At 40.2% G+C, this 24,736-nt stretch overlaps 1 protein-coding gene across 2 annotated transcripts in view; it reads left to right on the top strand.

Annotated features, from left to right (window-relative positions):
- DGKI (diacylglycerol kinase iota) overlaps positions 1-24,736 on the top strand; it is a gene marked incomplete at its 5' end in the record, with an annotated part of 458,035 nt that overhangs the window by 368,417 nt on the left and 64,882 nt on the right. For both annotated transcript variants that reach the window (XM_082631691.1, XM_082631690.1), the window contains 6 exons: positions 320-399; positions 2,645-2,689; positions 13,953-14,022; positions 16,826-16,866; positions 17,709-17,836; positions 20,573-20,698. In XM_082631691.1, coding sequence (XP_082487817.1) covers positions 320-399; positions 2,645-2,689; positions 13,953-14,022; positions 16,826-16,866; positions 17,709-17,836; positions 20,573-20,698 — 490 coding nt within the window. The remainder of the gene's footprint in view (positions 1-319; positions 400-2,644; positions 2,690-13,952; positions 14,023-16,825; positions 16,867-17,708; positions 17,837-20,572; positions 20,699-24,736) is intronic.

The following is a 24,736-nucleotide window of genomic DNA, read 5'->3' as shown; positions in this document are numbered from 1 at the left end:
GCAGCTGGCTGTGAACAGCCTCTGGCCCTGTCAGTCTACTGTTTCCATGACATTATACCTCTTATCAGGGCCACTAAGACAAAATGAAATGAAGGCTGGCCAGGTGGCAAGGGGCAACATGGATCATGCAAGGAAAGAATATGAAAACTGCATAAGTAAAGAGACTGAGCTCATAGAAGAGGTGCCGGGAGATAGTGAAATATCAAAAAAAACCCAATTATATTTATGAGAGGTCTTTTTAACCATAAAAAATGCATTTATACCAAAATAGAAAAATCAAATATGTTATTTTAGACTTTTCTCTTTCCTTCACCCTTAGCCATCCCTCTGGGTATTCTAGTTGTGCGCGGAGACTGTGATTTGGAGACTTGCCGTATGTACATAGATCGCCTGCAGGAGGTGAGTTTCTTTAGCCAATAATTTATTCTGCTCAGTTTTCCATTTTTGTCAGTAATTACCAGCCATCTATATTTACTTCTAAGATGATGCATTTCGGGAGGAAATGGAAATAGGGTGCCTTGTCTTTCTTGTCTCTTAAGCATACACTGCATCTTCTCCCTCCCCATCCCCACTGCTGTTTTTCCTCCTCGGGTGGTTGGAGTGGGAAAGGTTGATTGGGTTAAGTACAGCACCATGTTGCTCCAGTGTGATCCATAACTATAGCCTGGAACTCCTTGTCTTGCCAGACAGCTCACCTGTGTTTTTTGAACTATACAGAATTTCAAAGGGCACTGATAAATAATAAAGGAAAACAGATTTGGCATTACTTAATGTTTTGCATCTAGTACAGACTTCTGTCAGAGACAGCTAGATTTGTTTTTAAATGTAACTTCTACAAGAAAGAAAAACCTATATTTCAGAAGAATTTGTATCAGAACACAAAGGAATAATCTATTATTTTTTTTTCTCAATCTGGTCTTACCATAGAGAAAGAGAAAGGAGGAGGTCTCATATGTGACATTCCCATGAACTTGAACTGCACCAGCAAAGCCAGGAGAACCCAGATCCATCACTGCAGTGGTCATGGGTTGTTTTTGCAAAATTTCAAGGGAGAGTATTCAGTGTCTTGTTCTACAAATGGCAAAAAGCATAAACAGCCATTTCTTTGTCTTTGTTTCTTGGTGAAAGATGCACATTAGAATCACTTTTCTGGGATGTGGTCTAGACGTTTATATTTTTAAAGCTGTTGCGTAATTTTGATAAATACCCCAAGATGAGCAACTCTCTTCCAGACAACACATTATACATAAGTAAATATCACAAATAAAGAAGATATATAATGTTTAAAATCCCTTCAAATTGTAGCTACTTAGCTTTGAACATTAGAGTCTGTTTCTCTTGGTGGAAATAAACTCAGGTAGGAGGCATAAAGGAATGTAAAAATTACTAATTTTTCTCTTCAGCATTGTGAAGGATAGAGATGGAACTGGGAATGTAGAATATTTTGAGATAGTTGCCAAACTGTGAATACTAACAAGGGTGAGAGAAGAAAAGTCAACAAAGTTTATACTTGTGGCTTCATTTGGCTATTTTTACTGAAGATAAATTTAATGTGTTAAAATTTGTGAACTTTTTAATATGTGACTCAGGTCCAAATCAATCCTAGAACATATAGTAACTCATTTTTTCAAAATAATGTTGGTCTTTTATTGTGGAACTTCCCTCAAAAAAAAAACCTGCAATAAAAAAAGTGACTCATAACTGATACCAAGCTTTTTTTCTTTTTAAACACTTGGGTAATTTAAGATTCCACAGTAGCAAAATATATGACTGATGAATTGATTTTGTTGAAAATTAACTTACTGTTTTGCTTATCATACCGATATTCAACAACTAAAAGTAGGATTCTTAAAAAAAAGGAAAGAGCAAGCACAAATAAAGAGGAAAAGTTTTAAACTTGGGCTCAGAGAGTAAGTTGATAAAGCCTGTGGGAAGCAGGTACCCAGGTAGCCAGGATTGCTGACATCTATAAATAGAATCACTATGCTCGTTAACAAGGAAGCCTGCAGGACATGACAGTGGTGACAATTTAGTTATAAAACTTTATAAAGGGAGCCTGGCTCTCAGAATCTTCCAGTAAAGCCTCATTAATTTCAACCCTGTTAATTTGCACTTCGTGATAATGCAGAGGTGGACAGTGATTTTTTCTTTTCAGTCTGTGAAATCCTGTGTTTGCCAAGCAACTTATCAGTATAAACACAATTATCAGGACAGTATGTTTTTGGTCTTAGATAAATAAATTCTTCCTAAGTGCCTAAGGGGACTTAAGTAGCTTACTGCACAAACCAAAAGTCCAGGTGCAAGTTAAATAGGACCCCCATTTATTACAACAAAATTGCCTGTCTTTTACTTTTGGTCTTCTCTATCCTTGAAATTATATCACTTACCTCTAAACGCTATTTAGGATTTATAAGTTTCAATAGCTAAATAGCCTTTCTTCTCTTAGTCCAACTGGGTGTGCTTTTATTATTTTTGGCATTATCTTCTTTGTTTAACCTTGGGGGACTGGGGAGAGTAAGATGCTTTCCAGATGGGCTTAATAACATAAAATTGGGCGTTTAGTTGATGGAGTTGAGGCAGCTTGTTCAAACTAATCTTAAGGTGTATGGTTTTTTGGTTTTTGTTTTTTCTATTTTCTCATTAGGACCTGCAGTCAGTTTCTTCTGGCTCCCAGAGAGTTCATTACCAGGTAACATATAATTGACTCTCCTTGTTTCTTACATTCCATCCAAAAGAAGTCCATCTTTCAATTAATGTCTCATTTGGATTAGAGTCCACATCCTCCCTAGGGATGGAGTTCACTCCAAGAACCAAGATGAAGTTGGCATTCTGATTATTTTGCATTTTCCTGCAAAATGGACGGTCCTAGTCTAGTGCAAACTTGGGCTGTGGCTGTTCTCCCAGATCATTGAGAAAAGATTATAAAATGAAGTGCTTTCAGTGCCAAATACTAGAAAACTCAACTCCAACTAGCTTGACAGGGAGTCTGTTGGTTCACATCAGCACAAAGTTCAGATGCAGGGTGGATTTTGTGTACCATTTGGCCACGGTTCATAGTCCATTCTTCTGTTGTTTTTTCTGCTCTGTTCTCCTCTTTTTGTCACATTTCACCTCTGCACAAGATGTTTTCCTGGTCCAAGATGGCTGCCAGTAGCAACCGGGGCTGTGTGTTTCTCATTCACCTCCAGGAAAGTAAATTCCCTGCTTCTGCAACCGTGAAACCAACTTTCTAAAATGCAATCTATTTGTCCCATCCTGATCTCTTGGACAGGATCCAATAAACCCAGCCTGCCTCTCTCTAATAACCCACATCCAGTTCCTGGGAGAACACTCAGTTACCCTTTGCCCCAACACTCTTTGGGAGTGCAGTCTCTTCCCCACTTTCCCACCCTTACTGTGCGGTACAAGCCTCTCCAGCCATCCTCTTCCCATTAGATTTCCCAGGCATGATTTAGATACCAATGCACACCATCACCCCCAACTGTAAGGGGCGCATGCAAAGCTGTCTTGAGTTGTCCCATAAAAGCCCTTCTCTCTGAGAAGCCCAGTACCCTTGCTGGCTAGGAGGGGTGTGTGGGAGTCACAGCATGCTAATGACACCCTCCAAATAAATCTTCCCCTAGACCCTCTATACCTCCCTCCATGTGGGGGAAGGACTTAAAATGTCTAAATCTGGTAGCACCTCACTTTGGGTTTTGGTGTCTATTACACTACACCTGAAACTCCTAGTTAAGCATCCTTTTGCCAAAACAGCAAAAAAACAACTATTAAAAAAAAAAAAACTCTGTGCCTTGTAGCCTCTAGGTGACTTTCTTCCCCTGCCAGTCGATAGCCTGTACCCTCAGTCAAAGCAGCCTAATTATCCTGAGGCTGGATGACAAAAATGGCCTTGGTGTTCTTGTTTGTATGTTTATTGCTCAAAGTACCCCACTATTCCAGAGTCCTGTCTTCCATCTGGCTGCAATAGAAAGGATGATAATTCACTTAGGGTGTGTTTACAATAAGAAAATAAAGTCTACTTCTCGGACTGTTTTTCTACCAACCATTAGAAGACAAATTTCTACTTTATTTTTTGGATAGAACACAACATTTCTTGTATCCATTATTTGCATATTTACCTGGAGTCACTATCTAGGTGTCATTTTATTTTTTAAAGTATAGTATTTTTAAAGTCAGAGCTGATTTCCACCCTTTAAGGATTGGCACTGGTAGCTATAAGATTTTAAGAGTCTTCTTTTTTAGAATTTTTAATTTTTACACATGGACATTTTAAACCTTTGCAGTTAAACTGAAGTATCTAAAACATTTATTCTGATTAGTTTTATGAAACTGATCCATTTATTTATTATCGTGGCTTATTCAATGTAGTCATTTTGGCATAAGTTTTGATATATGGATATTTTATACCATGTTTTCTTTATGCCATGTTTGTACATATCCACAGATATCAGGGGATGGTTGAGACTCTAGAATATGATAAGAATATTTATTTTATTGATTATTTGTTAATAAAAACATGCAGAAGGCTTAATCGTACTTATCCATATCAAAATCTTTCTGTTTTTTGTTTATTTGCAATAAGGTCAAACCCTGGTGTCAAAACTGCTGCATTATAAATGTCACTTCAAAAGTGACATTTATCGGGCCTCCCTGGTGGCGCAGTGGTTAAGAGTCCGCCTGCCGATGCAGGGGATACGGATTCGTGCCCCGGTCTGGGAGGATCCCATATGCCGCGGAGCGGCTGGGCCCGTGAGCCATGGCCGCTGGGCCTGCGCATCCGGAGCCTGTGCTCCGCAACGGGAGAGGCCACAACAGTGAGAGGCCCGCATACCGCAAAAAGAAAAAAAAAAAAAAAGTGACATTTATCGTATGTGGTCAGTACACAAAAGGTTTGTGCACTGACCACATAGGATAACCAATGCAGCGAGCCAAGATGAGTTTCAGGAGTGTTACTTCGCCCCACACCCCTCCTTGAAGAATTATAACAAGCAGGAGCCTTTTGGGTATTAAGAGAAGGTTGGAATAAGAGGTCTAAGGACACCCCAGAACTGCGCATTAAGCAGGAAGTTTAACTGAGGGAGACGGTGTTTGAGTTAACGTGGCCTGAGAATAGGGAGAGGGTAGTGAGGAAATTTCCTAAGCAGAGCGACAGAGAGCTGGTTGAGGTAAGGAGTGAGGGGGTATAAACTTTCCCGTTTGGCTGGGATCTTGGGCAGACAGGACAAGGAATGAGTTGGAGGGATGGTGAATAAAGAGTTCTTTTTTGGCTATAGCAATTTTAATATGCCTATTAGATGCAAGAGGTTTTGGTGAGTAGAAAATTGGATGTATGACTTTCAAAGCTTATTGAAAAAATTCAGGCCTCGACATAGAAATCTGAGGGTCATTAGCAAATGAATGGTATTTAATTGAAACTATGAGGCTGGAGATCACTCAGGGAGAGTTTGCATAAAGAAAAAGGCCCATTGTCATATCTGTCTACTGAATGGTGAAGAAGAGCACAAGTTTAAGAGAACAATCCGTCAAAAAGAGTCATGGAGACAGATGGGCAGCTGGAAATCAAGGAGAAGGTGGTATCATGAAAACCAAAATTGAAATGTGTTTCAAAAAAGGAAGAAGTAATGAAATGTGTCAGATGGTGTGGAGAAGCTGAGATGACATAGACTGATTTCTATATTTTCCCGAGAGTACGTATAAAATACATGGGGAAGGTGTATTAGTTTTATGTAGAAAGTGACAAAACCAACTGGCAGGAAATTTAGCCCTAGATGTTTTGTTTCCTAATGCAGAAACTGGTAATATCAGCATCTCTAGTCTGCGTCAGTGAGAATTAGAGGGTGATTAGGAGAAAGACCTGTAAGAAACATGGACAACAAAAAGCCTTAAATGCTTTTTAATGACCTTTCTTGTGTGTGCAATGGAGCTAAACATACTTGAGAATTAACTGTGATGGAATGAATAAACACCAGTAAGTTTAAAAACTTGAGAAATTCCAGTGGGCTCACTAATTTGCCGTTGGGATTTTAGCTGACGGTTTTCTAAGACTAGAAGAAACTCAAGAGAAAATCAGCATTTGGAAAGGTGTACAAGTGCCCAAGACACCTTATTAGTGAGCCATATGACATTTCCTAGGCGTTTAAGCATTTCTTTGCTTTGGTTTCTTCCTTTCCCAAATTCATAGTGAATTGCCAACAAAGTACTAGGTCTCAAAAATGACACCTTGTATTAACCTAACAAGGCATAATAGGTTATACAAGAATATGCTGGATATTTATAGCCTGCTGAATATTCCTGCCTACGCCATCTCTGAGGTCAAAACACTAAGGCCCCTCCATCCTAATGCATCTCATGTAACCTGTAACTGATAAGTTATAACTTGACAAGCAAAATGCACTGTGCTTGCAGATTCGGGATACTCTTGAGCTTGGCAAATAAACTAGAATTCATAGGGAAGTTGGACTCTGCATACCTATTTAATGAAGATGCTTCCTGAAGCCACCTACTATGAAATTATTCCTTCTCTGCTCCCTCCCTGGACTTCTTTATGTCTCTTCTTAACTCCAAGTCATAAAGTTACTAAGGAATAGAGGCAGATTCAACCATTCTAGTGATTGTCAACTGGGGGAGATTTGCCCCTCCTATGGGACATTGGGCACTTTGGACATTTTTGTTTGTCATGACTAGGGGACATGGTACTACTGGAATCTATTGAGTAGAGGTCAGGGATGCTGCTAAACATGTCACAATGCACAGGACAGTCCCCTACGACAAAGAGTTATCTAGCCCCCCAAATGTCAGTCGTGATGGGTTTAAGAAATCCTGAGTCATTCTGATGGCTCTCAGGGCATGACTGGGGACCAGGCAGATGAAAGTGCTAGATGAAGAAAGAAAGTGGGAAGAGGAGCAGGAGGAATAAAAGTAGTAAAGGAAGTAGAAAGAGGTATCTGTGGATATGGTGGAGCAATGGGACCAGGAACAATTCGGGGTGTTGTAGACACTCAGGGTTTCCCCATTTCTATGGGGTACAATGTAGTTGGCACACAGAATGAGCTAATACTAAATACAGTAGGACTCAATAATAGGTGAAAATGGATCTATTCAGGTGATTCCTCCTCTTTAAGAATTCATTTACTTAGAATAACACTAGAATGGTTGGAATGTTTCCCAGTAGATATAACAGTTTCAAAAAGTCCTTTCTTCCTTTAGAGCCTTTACATCTATCTTTCACTTTCATAAGAAAACACTCTTGATCAGATCTGAGTCTACAGCCATTTGTTCATCCTCTCATCTCTTTTCTTTTTCTTTCCTGCATACGTGCTCTTCTCCTGGAGGACAGGTCCGTGTTGTAGTCCATCAGAGCTCTGTCTAGTCCTAGGCAAACAGCATGTGCCCACAAACGTTTGATTTATTCTCCTTCCCTACTGGCTGCCCTTATTCATCTCTCTCCATTATCTGAAATCTCTTCCTCCTTAATTTGTTTTCTGGATTCTAGAAGAGTCTGAATGGATGGGTGGAAACAAGTTCAAGGGAGTCCTCCTGGGAATTACTCTATCTTGTCTTAGGGAAGGACAGGAGTTAGCTAGGAAATTTGGTGAATGTTGTTTTTTGGTGGGGGCTAGATCAAAACTGTCAGAAATAGCTCAAATGGAGAATTAAAGTAAGACTTGCCTGGGGCCAGGTCTGTTTGCTGTTACAAGTGAAGGCAAGACAGCTAACACACACACACACAGAGCTGTTGCTGTTGTTAATGGAAGACTTTCTCACCAGAAAAACGCTCTTGAAAATGTTGGAATCTCTCTCATTTCCATCTTGTACCACACCATCACTGTTTCTTCATCTTTCAAAGCTGGGTTGGACATGGCTATTCCATTTCTGCACATTCTTCTGCTGCAGGAGTTGTGGGTGGTAAAGGAGTAGGTTTGAAGAGTAAGAGTTTTGAAAGATAAAACAAAACAGTAGCAAGTCCATTAAGTGGGATTGTAGTTGGACACAGATGCATAAATGCACATTTCTAATCATCCCTGATGGTCTATTCACTAAGAATGAAGAGATATTGATATACAACTTGGTGATGGAAAGAGAGAAAAAAATGAATAAATAGATGGGTTGAGTGCAGGAAATATCAAGGCAGGCAGAGGAGAAGTTTGGATGGATACATAAGAAATTTGGATCTATACATAAGAAATTTAAAAGTAGTGATTATTGAGTACACATTGTTCAATGAAGCAGAGATTCCCAATTCAAAGGAACTTCTATTTTGCCTCTGCATACATCTTCCCTAAATTTTATGAAAGAAAAAGAATTTCATTTGTAGTAAAGGTGTAGTTAAATGCTAGGCGAATATTGCTTAATTGGATAACCTACTGGAGTGTATAATGGGGCTGCTGTGCAATCATTAAATTATGTGTGCATCAGCTCCGAGTAATTGAATGTAAATTAAGGGCAAGTTTGGCAAATGTGGTTCCCATAATTTCCCTATCAATTACATATAATTCATGCCAGTTGACTTTCAAAAATATATATAAGAAATATCAGGTTTGCTTTTGTGCATGCTATATTTTTAGCATGAGAAACAGATTTTCCATTAGCATACATCAAAAGAGAAAATGCACATATCAGGGATCTTTGAAATGAGTAGTTTTGTTAATATTATTTATTTAAAGAGCATGCAATTTTAGAAGATAGAAAGGAGCACGGTTATGTCCAAGGTTATATCATTCTGCCTACACTATAGAGCAATGACAGTTACGTTCATCTAAATCATACCATTTATACGAAGAAAAATAACAGATCACAAAATGAGCAAGTCAAGTATCTTATCTCTTTAATGAATCATTGATTTGATTATGCAGTTTGAGCGGACTGAGGAGATGAGAAGCCCTAAACTAGTACTGAAGGCTGTTGATGTGATTGCTAGTGGCACAGCTCAGGGGATTATGTGACTGTCTCCTGAAATGTAGCTGTTTCACACAATCACATTTCTTAAGTGTCTACAGTCAGATACTGTTGAAAGGTGCATATTTTTTAGATTGTATTCTGGCTCCATCAGAAATTGTCTTTGTACATTGACTTTAATGTGCAGCATTCACAAAGCAAACATATGTCTGACCATTCTTTTCACTGTCACTGGCAGGGATGTTGCCATGTCCATCGTAGTGGGTCCATGAGGCTATGGATCCATGGCCCCATGAAATCCTGGGGGCCAGCCTTGACCTCCTGCTAGGGGCTATTTTGTTTCCTTATATCCCCTTTTCCTGCTCAAGTCTGACTCCTGGTCTGCACTGTGTTGCTGGTCACCCTCCTGCTGCCCCTGAATCCAGGATTTCTTAATGCCAGGGTCGCCCACTCTACCTGTGTGCCAGGCCCTCTGTGAGGACACAGGTTACCTGATGTAATACCTACAATGCATTAGCAATGTGAGTTAAGACAACACCACAGTAAGTTTTTTCTTAACCTCTATACTAACATCACAACCACTCGCGTGTATTCTGATTCTCTTTTTTGAGTAGGAGAAACGGGTATAGGTAGACAAGCTGCAGGAGTTACATGAGTACAGAAGACTCTCATCACCTCTGCGGTTCTCATTAGTTGGTACCATCAGAGTATAAAGAAGTTTACAGATCTTGGCTTTGGGTTATTGTGAATTCCTTTTTGACAATCTGCTTCTCTTTATTCCTGCTCTTCTTTTAATCCACCCAGTATACATTCATCTTTGATATTAAGGTCCTCAAGGTATTTCTCTTTTTTTTTTCATGGAAAGGCATTTTATTTTAAATATAGCAGTGTGTCAATCCCATGTCAGTCCCAAACTCCCAATCTATCCCTCCTCCCACCCTTTCCACCTGGTAACCATAAGTTTGTTCTCTAAGTCTATGAGTCTATTTCTGTTTTGTAAATAGGTTCATTTGTAACTTTTTTTTTAAGATTCCACATATAAGCAATGTCATATGATACTTGTCTTTCTCCGTCTGATTTACTTCACTTAGTGTGATAATCTCCAGGTCCATCTGTGTTGCTGCAAATGGCATTATTTCATTCTTTTTAATGGCTGAGTAATATTCCATTGTATATACATAACACTTCTTTATCCATTCATCTGTCAATGGACATTTAGGTTGCTTCCATGTCTTGGCTATTGTAAACAGTGCTGCAGTGAACATTGGGGTGCATGTACCCTTTCAAACCATGTTTTTCTCTGGATGTATGCCCACAAGTGGGATTGCTGGGTCATATGGTAGCTCTGTTTTTAGTTTTTTAAGGAACCTCTGTACTGTTCTCCATAGTGGCCGTACCAATTTACATTCTCACCAACAGTGTAGGAGGGTTCCCTTTTCTCCACACCCTCTCCAGCATTTATTGTCTGCAGATTTTTTAATGATGGCCATTCTGACTGGTGTGAGGTGATATCTCATTGTAGTTTTGATTTGCATTTCTCTAATAATTAGTGATTTTGAGCATCTTTTCCTGTGCCTCTTAGAGACATTTCTCAAGGTATTTCTCTTGACTTTCATTAGCTCCTTGTGTCATGAAGTCTGCCAGGTTTTATAATCCTGGCTTATCTTAGTTTTCCGGTTGCCCATAATTCTAGACTTCTGCTTGGTTTTTAACTGCCCACCCAAAGTAGACCTTATGACAGTACCTTTCCGGCGTGTACCCTTTTGTACCTTTCTCCACATTGATACAAAGTTACACACATCAATGTACATCATACACATATGGGGTTTTGTTGGTTTTTTAAAATAAAAATGGATTTACATTTCTTATGCACTCGCTATACATATTATACCACAATTTATTTTTAACAGTAATAGACCATGGACATTGGCTTGCTAATACATGAAGCTGTAACTCAGTCTTTTAAAACTGCTCCTGTTTCATGGTATAGATTTAACCTTATCTCTGTGGATAGACACATATGTTGTATACAGTTTCTGCCTGAAAAAACAATGTTGCAATAAGCATCATTGTACAGATTTGAATATAAAGTTGTGGCAGAAATGTAACTGTATCACATGCTAAACCACTGTTAATATTCGCCATACCTGTATAGAGTTTCGAATTGCAGTCACATAACACATACAGTGAAGCTATCTAAACTCTATAATCAGAATTTTCTTTACATGAATGTAGTCTCAGTTCCTTGTCTCTGGACTCTGGGTCTCTGTTGTTCCCATTGATTACCATATTTCTAGGGGATTCTTAAGCAGATGGGTACATGGGGGTGGAGAGTAGGTAGTAACATGGCTGGGGAATTTGAGGAAGGAAAAATTCTGAGTTACCAGGCAGTGACCTGCCGGTTAAGAAATACTGAAGATTAGTTTAACAGTTAACAAAAGCTGAAGCTATGGAAAATTCTTCAACACCAGAGTCAAAAGAAGGTCTTCATAACCATGAAGGTCATCCTTTCTTTTGCTTTCCTCATGTTTTTGCTTGAGTTGAGTTAAAAAAAAAAAAAAAACAAAAAAACTTCTCTCAAACTTGACCTATACAAACCCCATCCATCCTTCAAAACCCCAAATGATAGTAATTCCTTTAGAAGCCATAAACCTGGACTTTAAGATTATGGCTTCTGTGGTAAGAGAGGCCTGTATTTGAATTATAACTCTACCACTTAATATCTGGATACTTCTGTGAGTTTACTTAAATTCTCAAAGCTGCAATTCTTCATTTGCGGCTTGCTTTTAGGTCCCAGAAAAGAGGTTCAGGAAGAATAGTAGAGTAGATGGTAGGAGAAAAGCCAGCTGCTCAGAGCACTTCAGGTGTTTGATACTCTAGAGGTATTTCAGTACCTTTGAAATAGTCATTCCTATTTTTGTAAGTCTGGATATCATTAAGGCATTTCAATGATTAGAATCTTCTTATTTTGTTGAATCCCCTCTGATATAAACTTTGATTATTTAAATTAGTAGCTTTTTAACCTTTTGGGGATCTCAGATCACTTTGATAATCTATGGAAAGCAGTGGAAAATACACATACATATAGACACACCAAATTTACAGGAAATTGCAGGGAGTTCAAGAATTGTTGAACCTATTTGAAGTGTTTTAAAGAGCTCTATGGCTTTAAAAAATGTTTTCACAGAGCAAACATAACATTCTCTTTAAGCAAAACCCCTTTAAGGAAATTGACTTATATCAAATGCTTTGTGCATCAAGGTACAGAGTAAATAAATGAACAGAAAATAAGCAAAATAAGTCAGGTACATACATAAAACTCTCCAGATACACAGACACTCACACATGAAAAGGTATGCAATTATATCAATATTATGTTAACAGCCTGTGGTAAGCTGGTTATGTGGCTGAGGCAATATATCAACCTGCATTTTATTAAACTAAATAATAGCCAGCATTCCTGAATTTGAATATTCTAGCAATAACATTATCAATCTTTAGGTTTTAAAAATTAAAAAATCAAGCATTTCTGTATTCTTTCAGAGTCAATTTTTACCTAGGGAAATTCTGATATTTTTCATGGTGGTCTCTGTAGCACATTCGACATCAAAATTCAGAAAGTAACCTTGGTGTTTATGCCCCTTTACTCTTATAGAAGGAAGTCACATTTCTGTTGACATCTTTATTTATTAGCCCTCACAGTTGCCACTAAATGTTTCAGATCCTTTTCGAATTTCTTGATTTATAATTACAGTTCTCACTAAACTGAGACATGTTAGTAGCTTTAGATGTTTTATGAAAATACATTAAGAACCCTAAGTTCCTTTAAAAACAAGATATCACATGTGTCAAAATATAATTCTCAAAATGTTAAATGCAATTCTCATATAAATAGGTACATGTCACGATTTCATCTAGCCCAAAGCTGGTTCAAAAAAAGAGGGCTATATATTTATTTATCTCTGTATCCATAGCTATATCACTTCTGTATCTCTACATATAAATCTTGGTACCAGTCCTGAGTAAGACCAACTTTTCCTCTATTAATTATTTAATTGGCAGAATCCATTCATATAAAAACTCCATCTACCCAAGATTTCTAATAATGGACCCCTTTGTCCCCATAACTTTAGGCCAGTGGTTCTAAAACTTTAGCATACATCAGACTCACCCCAAAGATTGCTGAGTGTCACCCCCAGGGTTTCTGTAGATCTGGGGTGGCACCTGGGAATTTGTGTTTCTAACAACCTCCCAGCTGATGCTGCTGGTCCAGTGTTCATACTTTTGAGAACCACTGATTTAAGCAGAAGCTTTGCCTGAGGATCACGTGGGGCAGATTAGACTTCCAGAGAAATCAGTGCAACCCCTGATTCGCTCTCTTCTTATCTCTTCTGTGTTCTTCCCATTTCCTTCCCCTGTCCCCCTCTGTACACACAAGATCATGCACACCCAGCCTCACTCCAAGGATGCTCCTTCTATTTGAACATCTCAAATCTCTCATAAGGGTCAAACTCCCAGTGTCTTCCCACAGAGACCTGGCCTCCCTCATCATTTGTTCCATTTCTGTCAGTGATCTCAATTTCACTATGAGCCAGGGCCAGAATGCTCCAAATCATGTGTTGTAAACTAGAATGTGCATTTCATGTTTTTAGAAATTATTAACGGCAGAGATTCTTTTAGTAGGGGACATTTTTATACCTATGTGGAGAACCGAAATACAAATGACAGCCAGCTGTCACTAGTTCCTCAGCTTCATAAAGGGAAAAAGAGTCTCCAAAGGAAGTACATATCCCAAGTTGTATAATTTATGAATGTTTAATGGAATAATTGTAAATTTCCTGGAAACTTTATATGGGAGTTGTTATGTGAAATAATTCATTTCAAAGCAGAGTCCCCGTGTGTCCTTGCAGTGAAAAGTATGCTTCCATCTCTCACCAGCACTTTGTGTGGTAAAGGATGCTCACTCTTAGCAATAGGTGATGGGGCAGAATGTGGAGTGAGGGACGCCCCTCAGATCATTGAAATGGAGCCACCAGGATGTGTATGTCTCTTTCCAGGACCACGAAACCTCCTTCCCCAGGGCGCTCTCAGCTCAGAGACTCTCCCCACGGTGGTGCTTTCTAGATGGTGAGTGTTTCTGTATTTCCTGGAGGGGTGGGGATTGGGGAAGCCACAGGGCAAGGTATGGATGGATAGAGTGGACTCTAGTTTTCCAAAAGACTATTCAGAAACCCTTCACGTGGCTCCAGGTGATTGGTATTTGCATCTCAAACGATGTGAAGTTGCTGATGTTGCAACACACTTTCCTGAAGTTATCTCCCTCAAAGCAAGTTGGTTAATCTGGCCGAACTTCTCAGCATCAGATTGCTCAAGGTGATATTTCCCTTTCATGCCCCTTTTCCAAAAACGTGTTGAGTGCTTGTCCTCAGGCCAGTCGATTGATTCCATAAAGCACGAGGACGGGTACTAATTGGTATGTCGTTTGCATATTATGGAACTTCCATATTATTTTCAGTAAACCATCATTTCAGGATGAGGTATAAATTTTTGTGAAAGGGTAGGCATTTTCAGTTGCGTTCACATCTGCTCTGCTATTATTATTATTATTATTTTTTTTTTTTTTGCGGTACGTGGGCCTCGTGCTGTTGTGGCCTCTCCCGTTGCGGAGCACAGGCTCTGGACGCGCAGGCTCAACGGCCATGGCTCACGGGCCCAGCCGCTCCGTGGCATGTGGGATCTTCCCGGACCGGGGCACGAACCCGTGTCCCCTGCATCGGCAGGCGGGCTCTCAACCACTGCGCCACCAGGGAAGCCGTCTGCTATTATTGAATGTAAAATAGGTCGGTCATCTTCTGATTGGTTCATGAGCCCATTTTCCATCTCTCTCTCCCTAAATGCTGCCTAATCCCACTTTTCTATCCAATTACCCATTTTACAGTACATTCCTGCTTAGATACTCCCAGTGTATCTACTACCCGGTATCTCTCTTGTCTGTGTGGACATTTAGCTTTCACTGTAGGCCTTTCTTTTGTTTAGCTTTGTGTGCATCTGAAAGGATATAAATGTGGATAAGAGAATGACAGGATGTGTGAGGGTGTGAATACTTTTTGAAGATGAGCACCTGTATCTATATCAAATCTAATCCACATAAATCTTGACATCGATTTTCATTAATGGCTTGTCAGCTGCCTCTGAAGGTAATCTATTCTGCTTTTCTTCCAGGTCCTTTATTCCCTAGTGCTGAGAAGCACAATCATTTGTTTTTCCTGAATCCACAGAGGAACAACTTATATTTAAGAAAATTACAAAAATGTATATGAATTGTTCTACATAGTCTATTTTATATACAGTTTTAGATAAAATTACAAGTGTGGTTAATGGTCTAGATATTAGTTTTACCCTAGAAATGGTTTTGTTAAAAACATTTAACAGGTGATTGCAGTCATGGTTAAAAGAACAAAGTAGACTAAGTCTTTCTCAGGCAAATTTTACTCTGTTGCCTGAGTAAGAGGGCAAGAACCATGATTGTCTTATTTCTCAGCTCATTTCCTTTGGAGAGAAGCTACTCATTAAATATCTATGATTTTTGAATGATTATTTGCATTTTGAGTTTTTCCCTCTAGTACTATGTACTTTGTAGAAAATCTGCTTATAATATTGGACTGTGTTAGATAGATTTAAATGAGGAGGAACATAATTATTTTGAATATTCAGAATAATCAGATTAATTTCTAGAAGCCCAAAGTTTGTCATTAAGTTGTTGGGTTTTTTTTTTCCACCTCAAACTACAGATGCAGGCAAGTCCCTCATAGGGATGCTTAAATAATTTTTTTTTTTCTGTTTTGGCTTTCTTCAGACATGGCTTAGGGACTCAGTTTTAAAGTGAAATGATGCCTTTAATACCACATGTGGTCCCGAGCTCTGCATCCTCAAACTGTTTTCCAAAATGAGAATTACTTCCTCAGGAAGTCAGGCTACCTACAGTTTTTTTTTTGTTTTTTGTTTTGTTTTTCCTAGCTTTATTTACTTGATAAATACATATTGAGTCCCAGCTCTGTTGAGGGTTCTGTGCTGATATCTTGAGACATAAAAGAAGAAATGAAACACAGATCTGTAAAGAGGCAGATATCTTAGTCTCAGAGTTCTCTGTGAAGATAGTTTTTATAAGCCATGCACAAAATGCAAATGTGCATATAGAAGTAGGAGCAACAAATTCTGCCTGGGGCAAGGAGGATGGGGCTGAGGAAGGTTTCACAGAAGAGGTGGCATTGGAGTTGGTCCTTAAGACATGATGTATTATTAAAAACAGTTTATTGAAATATAGTTGATTTACAATGTTGTGTTAGTTTCAGGTGTACAGCAAAGTAATTCAGATACATATATTGGGCCGGCCAAAAAGTTCGTTCGGTTTTCAATAAAAATAAGACATTTTTCATTTTCACCAAGAACTTTATTGAACAATGTATTCATTAATTGAATGACCTTTTTTGGCCAACCCTATGTGTATAGGTTCTTTTTCAAATTCTTTTCCATTATACGTTATTCCAAGATATTGAGTATAGTTCCCTGTGCTACACAGTAGTAGGTCCTTGTTGGTTATCTGTTTTACATATAGTAGTGTTTATATTTTAATCCCAAACTCCTAATTTATCCCTCCCTCCATTTCCCCTTTGGTAACCATAAGTTTGTTTTCTATGGGTTAAGACATGGTTTAGGTAGGCATGTGTAATGGGGAAGGGCTTCCTAAGCGGTGGAATAGCAGCAGCAGAGGTGTGAAGTCCTGAGTTCTTCTAAGTAGATTTAGGGACTGGCCAGTAGTCCAGCATGACTGGGATGTACGGTTTTTGATTGTCATCGTAGGTGAGAAGGTTGTAAATTTGGTGCCAGAACACAGGCCTCTCTGAATGCCGTATACATTTTTTTTCCCTAGCTACTTCTGCTGATCGCTTTTATCGAATAGACAGATCTCAGGTAAGTGTGAAAGTGAAACACTCCCCAGTAACTATACTAATCTTTTACTTTGGTTTTCAACAAAAGCACTGAAATGTGCACAAATTCTGGAATGGTATTCATAGTCTCAGCTATGAGCTTGTTATTTGTCTTCACATGTTTTGTAATTTGTGGACTCAAGGTGATATGGTTTGACCTTGAAGATGAATCCAGAAGATAAGTAGGCTTATAGATGTTGTCACCAGCCTGCACTCCAAGTTTTCATTCACACTGCTACTTTTACTGCTTCCTAGCCAAATTTTATGCCTTTTTAACTTTATTTCTGATTAGCAAATTTGAGACCTCAAGTGTATATCTATGTTGCTTGGTTTCAACTCACCACTTCCCAGAGTTCAGTAATGAGAAAAAAAAATGCTTATGCCCAATGATAGCTAGTGCTCCCACTGGAAAAGAAGGTACAGAATGGAATCCGTTGATAAAACCAGTTGTTAGCCGTGCCACTGAGCTTTGACCGGATCCTGGAAGTCCAGTACATGCACGCTGGACCAAGTTGCATGTAGGGTGTCACTTCTTTGATAGTAATTGGGAGGAAGAGGCAAGACCATCTCTGGTTATACCTAACAGTATCCTGGCCAGAGTCCCAAACCAAGAAGGATTCAACTCCCCTTCCTCAGCCTCTTGCTACCATGTTGTTTCTGGGAGGGATGCCCACTGGTCAGGCCTCTGAACATACACTGTGGTCATTTGCTATGTCATAAAATTTCATTATTCTTCAAGACCGAGAATGCTTTGCTTTGTTATTCTTCAGATGATGGATTTGAACACCTTATCAGTCATCTGACAGACTCCTTTTTCTTCCTTAGGAACATTTGCACTTTGTGATGGAGATTTCTCAAGATGAGATTTTTATTCTGGACCCAGATATGGTGTTGTCACAGCAGGCAGGGACACCCCCAGGAATGCCTGATCTGGTGGTGGAGCAAGCCTCCGGGTGAGTGGGCTTCTTCCTTGGTGGTGTGGTGGTGAGGCTGGCCGCAGGGTGACATCGTGTCTGGTTTGGCCTTGCACTTGACATTTCTAATGAAATCAAACTATTTTGAAATACAGGTTTTCTTGTGTTTCCTTAGAGTGTAGTACAGCTGGCTCCATTCTAAGTCTGTCTTATGAATGTCTGGGTAGAATTACTGTTTCCACTCAGATCTGTATCATGTCTGAGCCTTCTTTACCCACCACACCTGCATTTCCTACCAAACTAGAAAACACTAGTATTTGCGTCTGTGCATATACATCTGTAATGCCTGTATTATCACATTAAAAAATGACATAGGTGGGGCTTCCCTGGTGGTGCAGTGGTTGAGTCTGCTTGCCGATGCAGGGGACACGGGTTCGTGCCCCGGTCCGGGAGGATCCCACATGCCGCGGAGCATCTGGGCCCATGAGCTATGGCCGTTGAGCCTGCACGTCCGGAACCTGTGCTCCGCAACGGGAGAGGCCACAACAGTGAGAGGCCCGCGTACTGCAAACAAAAACAAAAAAAAAATGACACAGGTGGTTTGACAATTATTTTTTTCCTCCACATCCTTTCTCTTCTTCCTCTCCTCCTCTTCTTCCTCATCCTTCTCTTTTTTCTCCTATATCAAGGCAGCCTGATACATGTAGATATCAAGCACTTATAATTATGAGTCACATACTGTGCTAAATGCCTTTCTTATATCCCTACTATTACTTCATAGTGACTTAATCGTCTTAAGTGCTCTATGCTTATTTCCTCATCTGTAAAACGGACATGATAATACCTACTCATACAATTGTTTTAAAATTAAATGAGTTGATACATGTAAAATTAGGGCAGTTGGTGGCACTTGGTAGACACTCGTTAAAAATTATGTTATTGAGGGCTTCCCTGGTGGCGCAGTGGTTGAGAATCCGCCTGCCGATGCAGGGGACACGGGTTCGTGCCCCGGTCTGGGAAGATCCCACATGCCGCAGAGCGGCTAGGCCCGTGAGCCATGGCTGCTGAGCCTGTGCGTCCGGAGCCTGTGCTCCGCAACGGGAGAGGCCACAACAGTGAGAGGCCCGCGTACCGCGCAAAAAAAAAAAAAAAATTATGTTATTGAAATCATCATCATCATCATCATTTCACAATGACCCTGCAGATTTGGTACTGTTATTATTTTAAATCCATAGATAACAAAATTGAGGTTTAGAGAGTTTTTGTAACTCGACCAGTATTGCACAAAAAATAAAGGGGAAAAATTGAGATTTATTCCATGCTAGAGCCCTTGTGTATTTTAACCACCACATTGAACCACCAAAACATATTAACATTTCTAGATTATTTCATAAATTCAGAAATGTTTATTTAGGGAGCTTTTTTATGTGCCAGGTACTACTATAAGCACTTGGGAAACAACAGTGCAAAAGTAAAAACATAGAAACCTTTGCCCTTGTGAAGTTTAATGAACTTTTGTAGTTTACTGGTACATAGACGCTAAAGAGTTAAAATAGGGATTTCCCCGGAGAGCACACTCACATGCACTCAAACGGCATATGCAAATGTGTGCACATACTTATACAATATTAACAGACATATTCACTTGAGGTAAGCCTCATGCCTCTTCACCCCTGTCCACTGATTTGACCATGGCTGCTATTTCTGAGCATCCCACTCCGCCAGGCCAGCTGATAGTGGTACGTCCCTAAGTCTGTGCGGAGCCAAGAGAAAACAGAAGTGGCGGCTGGAACAGATATACAGCCGTGTTTAGGAGCCAGAACTACTGATACCGGAGCTGTCCTGGCATGAAGGGAAAGCCGACAGGCACGGAGGGTGACCTGATAAAAAACCCCGGGGGTCCCAAAGGTAGTGGGAAACCACATACGATAAGTCAAGGCTGTCAGTTGTGGGGAAAGCAAGTGTGATGCTGTGTCCCGCTGTAGAAGCGGTAGGTACTGGAGTCTAGGTGTCCTCCCACCCCACCTGATCGGGGCCGTAGTGTTTGATCTGGTGAAGGGTGAGCCCATTTTGCCAAGCTCGCCCTGGGCTTTGCCCTCTCAGTTGTTCTCTAGCAGCTCTAGCTCCAGAGATAAAGTAGCCTGCAAATCCACGAGAACTTGAATCAGTTCCTTATTTCTTTCCCATTGCCCCCTCTGGAAATAAACTGAGAACTGGGAAGCTGTGAAAGAGCAAATCTAGGCTTTGTTATTTTCTAACCTGTCTTTCTACATCAGGCGCCATTGCTTCTTATCTATGTCATATTTAAAATTACTTAATCTTATTTTTTTTATTTATTTTTTTTTTTTTGCGGTACGCGGGCCTCTCACTGTTGTGGCCTCTCCCGTTGCGGAGCACAGGCTCCGGACGCGCAGGCTCAGCGGCCATGGCTCACGGGCCCAGCCGCTCCGCGGCATGTGGGATCTTCCCGGACCGGGGCACGAACCTGTGTCTCCTGCATCGGCAGGAGGACTCTCAACCACTGCGCCACCAGGGAAGCCCTAAAATTACTTAATCTTGAAATTCAGTTTTCTCATCTATAAAGAGGGCGGCAGCATACAAAGAGTTACTGATGGTTGAGAAAATTAACCGGACTAATGAGGGTGAAATACCTCGTAAATACCCAATAAAGATTAATTTCCGTCCTCACATTTGGAGACAGAATCATCCTGAGAAAGAGCAGACTAAGTCCTGTGGCTGAGCTTGACTGTCTGGCGCTCTTCTTCTCCCTCCCAGAATGACAGACTGGTGGAATCCTGCCCTCCGGAGACGCATGCTGAGTGACAGCGGGCTGGGAATGATCACTCCGTATTACGACGAAGACTCAGATCTGAAAGATTTCAGCCACTCCCGAGGGCTACAGTAAGAGCTCTTTCTGTCTCTTGTCCTGTGTACCACTGGGGTTGCTGGGAGAGGATTCTGTGGGGTCCTAGCCAATGGGGAGGATTCTCTTCTCAGTGGTGCTCCAGCTGTCTCCTGATGGTGTCACCCTGTTCACCTTGCTCCCTCTTACTCACCCTGAAGCCCCCATTGGAGCCTCGCTTTCCATGTCTCTTGTTCCCGAGCCTCAGTGAGACCTTGCATATGGACCTACAACTACTTTGAACCTCACCAGAGTTTGCTTTACTGGAACCCAGAGTTTACCAGATGCCCCTGTGTTTGCCATATTGTGAGGACATGCATGAGAGTGACATGAGTAGTTTGGAAGTGACGTAGAGTGTTTTATTTGTGTGAAAATTGTGATGTGCTGTGACAGGTCAGTTTCATGAGTCTCCAGTTCTGAGCCTCTGGCTGTGATGTGTAATATTACCAGGTGGTTTTTTTGTTGTTGTTGTTTGTTTTGGGGTTTTTTTTTTGCGGTACGCGGGCCTCTCACTGTTGTGGCCTCACCCGTTGCGGAGCACAGGCTCCGGACGCACAGGCTCAGCAGCCATGGCTCACGGGCCCAGCCGCTCCGCAGCATGTGGGATCTTCCTGGACTGGGGCACGAACCCGTGTCCCCTGCATCGGCAGGCGGACTCTCAACCACTGCGCCACCAGGGAAGCCCCTTGCCAGGTGGTTTTGATGGCTGAGGTGCAGTGCTTGTAGTCTCTCTGGGTAAATGATGCAGCATTTGTTCAAAGGTCAGGAGAATGGGTGTGCTTTCATCTGAGGGATGGGTACTGAGTTTTGCAACAGTGTTGGCACACTCGTGTCCCGAGAATCCTCCCTCCTGTCACCCCTCCTTGCAGGAGCAGGTTCAAGGTGCACCCTGTGGTCATGGACACAGTCATTTGCACCCATTGTTTGACTCCAGTCCAGTCACCCCATCTCAGAGGTTGTATAAATTCGTTGTAATTCGTGAGATCAGGCTGGTTTCCAGTCTGATTCAAGGTCCTAATCGAATAGGGATGGTGGCCTTGTACCTATGCAGTCTTACCATTTTTACAAAATAACAAGATGACTGAGATTCTTAGAAGCCTAGGGTTAACAGAAGAGGCAGGGCAATGCATTGTTTCTAAGATCGGAAGCAATTTCGGTGTGACAAAGGGGAGGAAAATGAGAAATCTCAAGCTAATTATTTTGGTGGTAAAGGTTCTACTCAGACACCCCAAGGGCAAAAGGTGATTTCGTTTTAATTGCTTCTCTATACTACCTCTTATTCTGTTGTATGAAGAGTGGAAAAGAAAAAATGAATTACTATGGATTTTCCTTTTTGATTAAACAGTGTTGTTAGTTTCTGATGGCAATTTGATTGCTTACAATTCAGGATATTTTTTTCATTTCTTTTGTATATGGAATTGAGGCTTGTGAACCAGGCTGAGTCAGCCACCCACTGACAGCTAAAAAAGTGACCATCTAGCTTTGGGCAGATTTATTTGAAAATTAGGGTTTTAATTAGCCATAGAAATAGAAATTAAGACTAGACAAACCAGATGAGTGTTTCAGTTATTCTTATATACAGGCTGTTTCCAAAAGTGGAAACAAAAGCTCAGGCACATGAGCTCAATCTAGTTTCCTATGCCCTGATTTTTCTGTGTATAGTATGTTAATATATATATCATGATATGTGAAATTGTTTCTAAGACAGTAACTATTCTTTCCAAGAATCACAAATAAATGTGCATTTTATATAACAGTCAAGTTCTTAAAACCCTTTATCAAAATCAACTCATTTTTTATTCGGGTTATATTATCCTTTTAGGAATTTCTCTTCATATTTTATTGATCTTCGATTGGCAGATACTAGTTTTCCTGGATATTTATACTACCTTATGCCTTAAATGCACTAGAGCAGCTGACTCCTTTTTAAAACATTTTTCTGTCAAGTAACTTAGAAAACAAACATTCACTTCTAGCTTTGAGTCTTTCCAGCTGAACCTCCAGATATTGTGTAACAGAGACAAGTTGTCCCCACTGGGCTCTGTTTGAACCTTTGACTCACAGAATGTACGAACAAAATAAAATGGTTGCTTTAAATCATTTACATACTTTACCTTACCCAATTTGTCTATTAATTCTGAAAATTTTTGTGTATGTGTGTTCATTAATTCCTTTAGGAAGAACATCTCTTTATTTATTACTTCAGAGAGCATCTTTGATACACATAAGTATAATTGCAGTTATAGAACAATGGAATTATGTAGTAATATATATTTTATACAGATATGTATAATAAGGTCAGTAATAGCTACTATTGATACTTGCTATGTGCTTTGCACTGTCATTAAATTATCCTTAATTCTTTCAACAACTTTTAAATCTCACATTGCTTAACAGATGAATGAACTGAAGCTCATAGAGTTTAAAATATTCATCTTAGGTCACCCAAGATAACAAGTGTGGGAACTGTGGTTTGAGTGAGGTCTGCTTGACTTCGGACTCTACCATACTGCACTGTTTTCCCAAAGGGCCAGTGCAAAGGCAGGGTGCCCAGAGTCCCAGGGCCCAAGAAAGATTTACTTTGATATCTATCTTTATAAGCATTTGTAAGGTGAAAAATTCTACAATATAGGAAGACTACATATGCACATTAAATATGTACAGCTGCAAATTTACCCACAAGTAAATATGGTTGAGAACTAATTGAAAGCATTTTTTTCTTTAAAAACAAGAGATTGAAACAAAAAATAAAGATAGGCTTTTATTTAAACATTATTAAATATGTGTTAAATATGCCCCAATCTAAATAAGCTCAAACATTATATGAAAAATACTAATGTGCCAACAACACTGAAATATCATGCTATTGTTTTATGTTATTACTTGCATTAAATCTTTCTATCCATAGCAACATACAGTAGCATAAAAATATATATTGTTTTATGGGTTTTTTTGTTTTGTGTTATCTTTTTACTACCTGTATTGAACAGTGCATACACTTTTAGAACTTGCCACTTCATGCAACATCAAATGTTTAAAATTCATTCATATCGATGTTACGGAATGCAAGTTTGTGTGCCCAATGCACAGTAAGGCCAAACAACTGAAACATCAGAGTTTGGAGCAGAGAAAAGTTTATTGCAGGGCCAAGCAAGGAGAATTGGTGGCTTATACCCCAAAGACCCAAACTCCCCGAAGGGTTTCAGCAAAGCATTTTTAAAGGCAAGGTAGGGGAGAGGGGGCCTCAGGGTATGTGATCAGCTTGTACACAGTTCTCTGATTGGTTGATGGTGATCAATTCTTAGGCACCAGAAAGTCTGTGGGGTTACTTGCTCATGATCATCAAGTAGTTAATTTCTTCCATTTGGTGGTGGTTTTAACATCTGAAAAAGTCTGGAAATATGCATCAGATACTATTATCTAGGTACTTCAGAGAGGAAGCTACAGCAGAAGATGTGGGGGAGGGGTCTGTCCTGGGACGGCCTCATAGAGTCCTCCTCGGTTACATTGATATATGTAGCTTTTAAGTCATTTAATTTGGTATAGAATATTGTGTTATACAAATATGCCATGACTTATTCCTCCATTTAGATATTGATTTCTAATATTTTATTATTTAAAAATACAATGAACATTTTGCGTGTGTCCACCTGTGTCGTAGAGTGTATATACAGTTTCAACATTTTTAAAAAATTTTTATTTACTTATTTATTTTTGGCTGCATCGGGTCTTAGTTGCGGCTGCAGGATCTTCGTTGAGGTCGTGGGATCTATTTTTGTTGCTGTGCCCGGGTTCTTCATTGAGGTGCGTGGGCTTCTCTCTAGTGGTGGCGCCGCGGGCTCCAGGGCGCGTGGGCCCTGTAGTTGTGGCATGCAGGCTTCTCTCTAGTTGTGGCATGTGGGTTTTCTCTCTCTGTAGTTGTGGTGCGTGGGTTTCAGAGCACATGTGCCTTGTAGTTTTGTGGCACGTGGGCTCTAGTTGAGGCACGCAAGCTCAGTGGTTGTGGTGCGGGCTCAGTTGCCCTGTGGCATGTGGGA

The sequence above is a fragment of the Mesoplodon mirus genome (genome assembly GCF_964341445.2).
Source record: "Mesoplodon mirus genome assembly, chromosome: 9".
Taxonomy (NCBI): domain Eukaryota; kingdom Metazoa; phylum Chordata; class Mammalia; order Artiodactyla; family Ziphiidae; genus Mesoplodon; species Mesoplodon mirus.
Note: the sequence above shows the minus strand (reverse complement) of the source record. Positions and strands in the feature narration are given on the sequence as shown.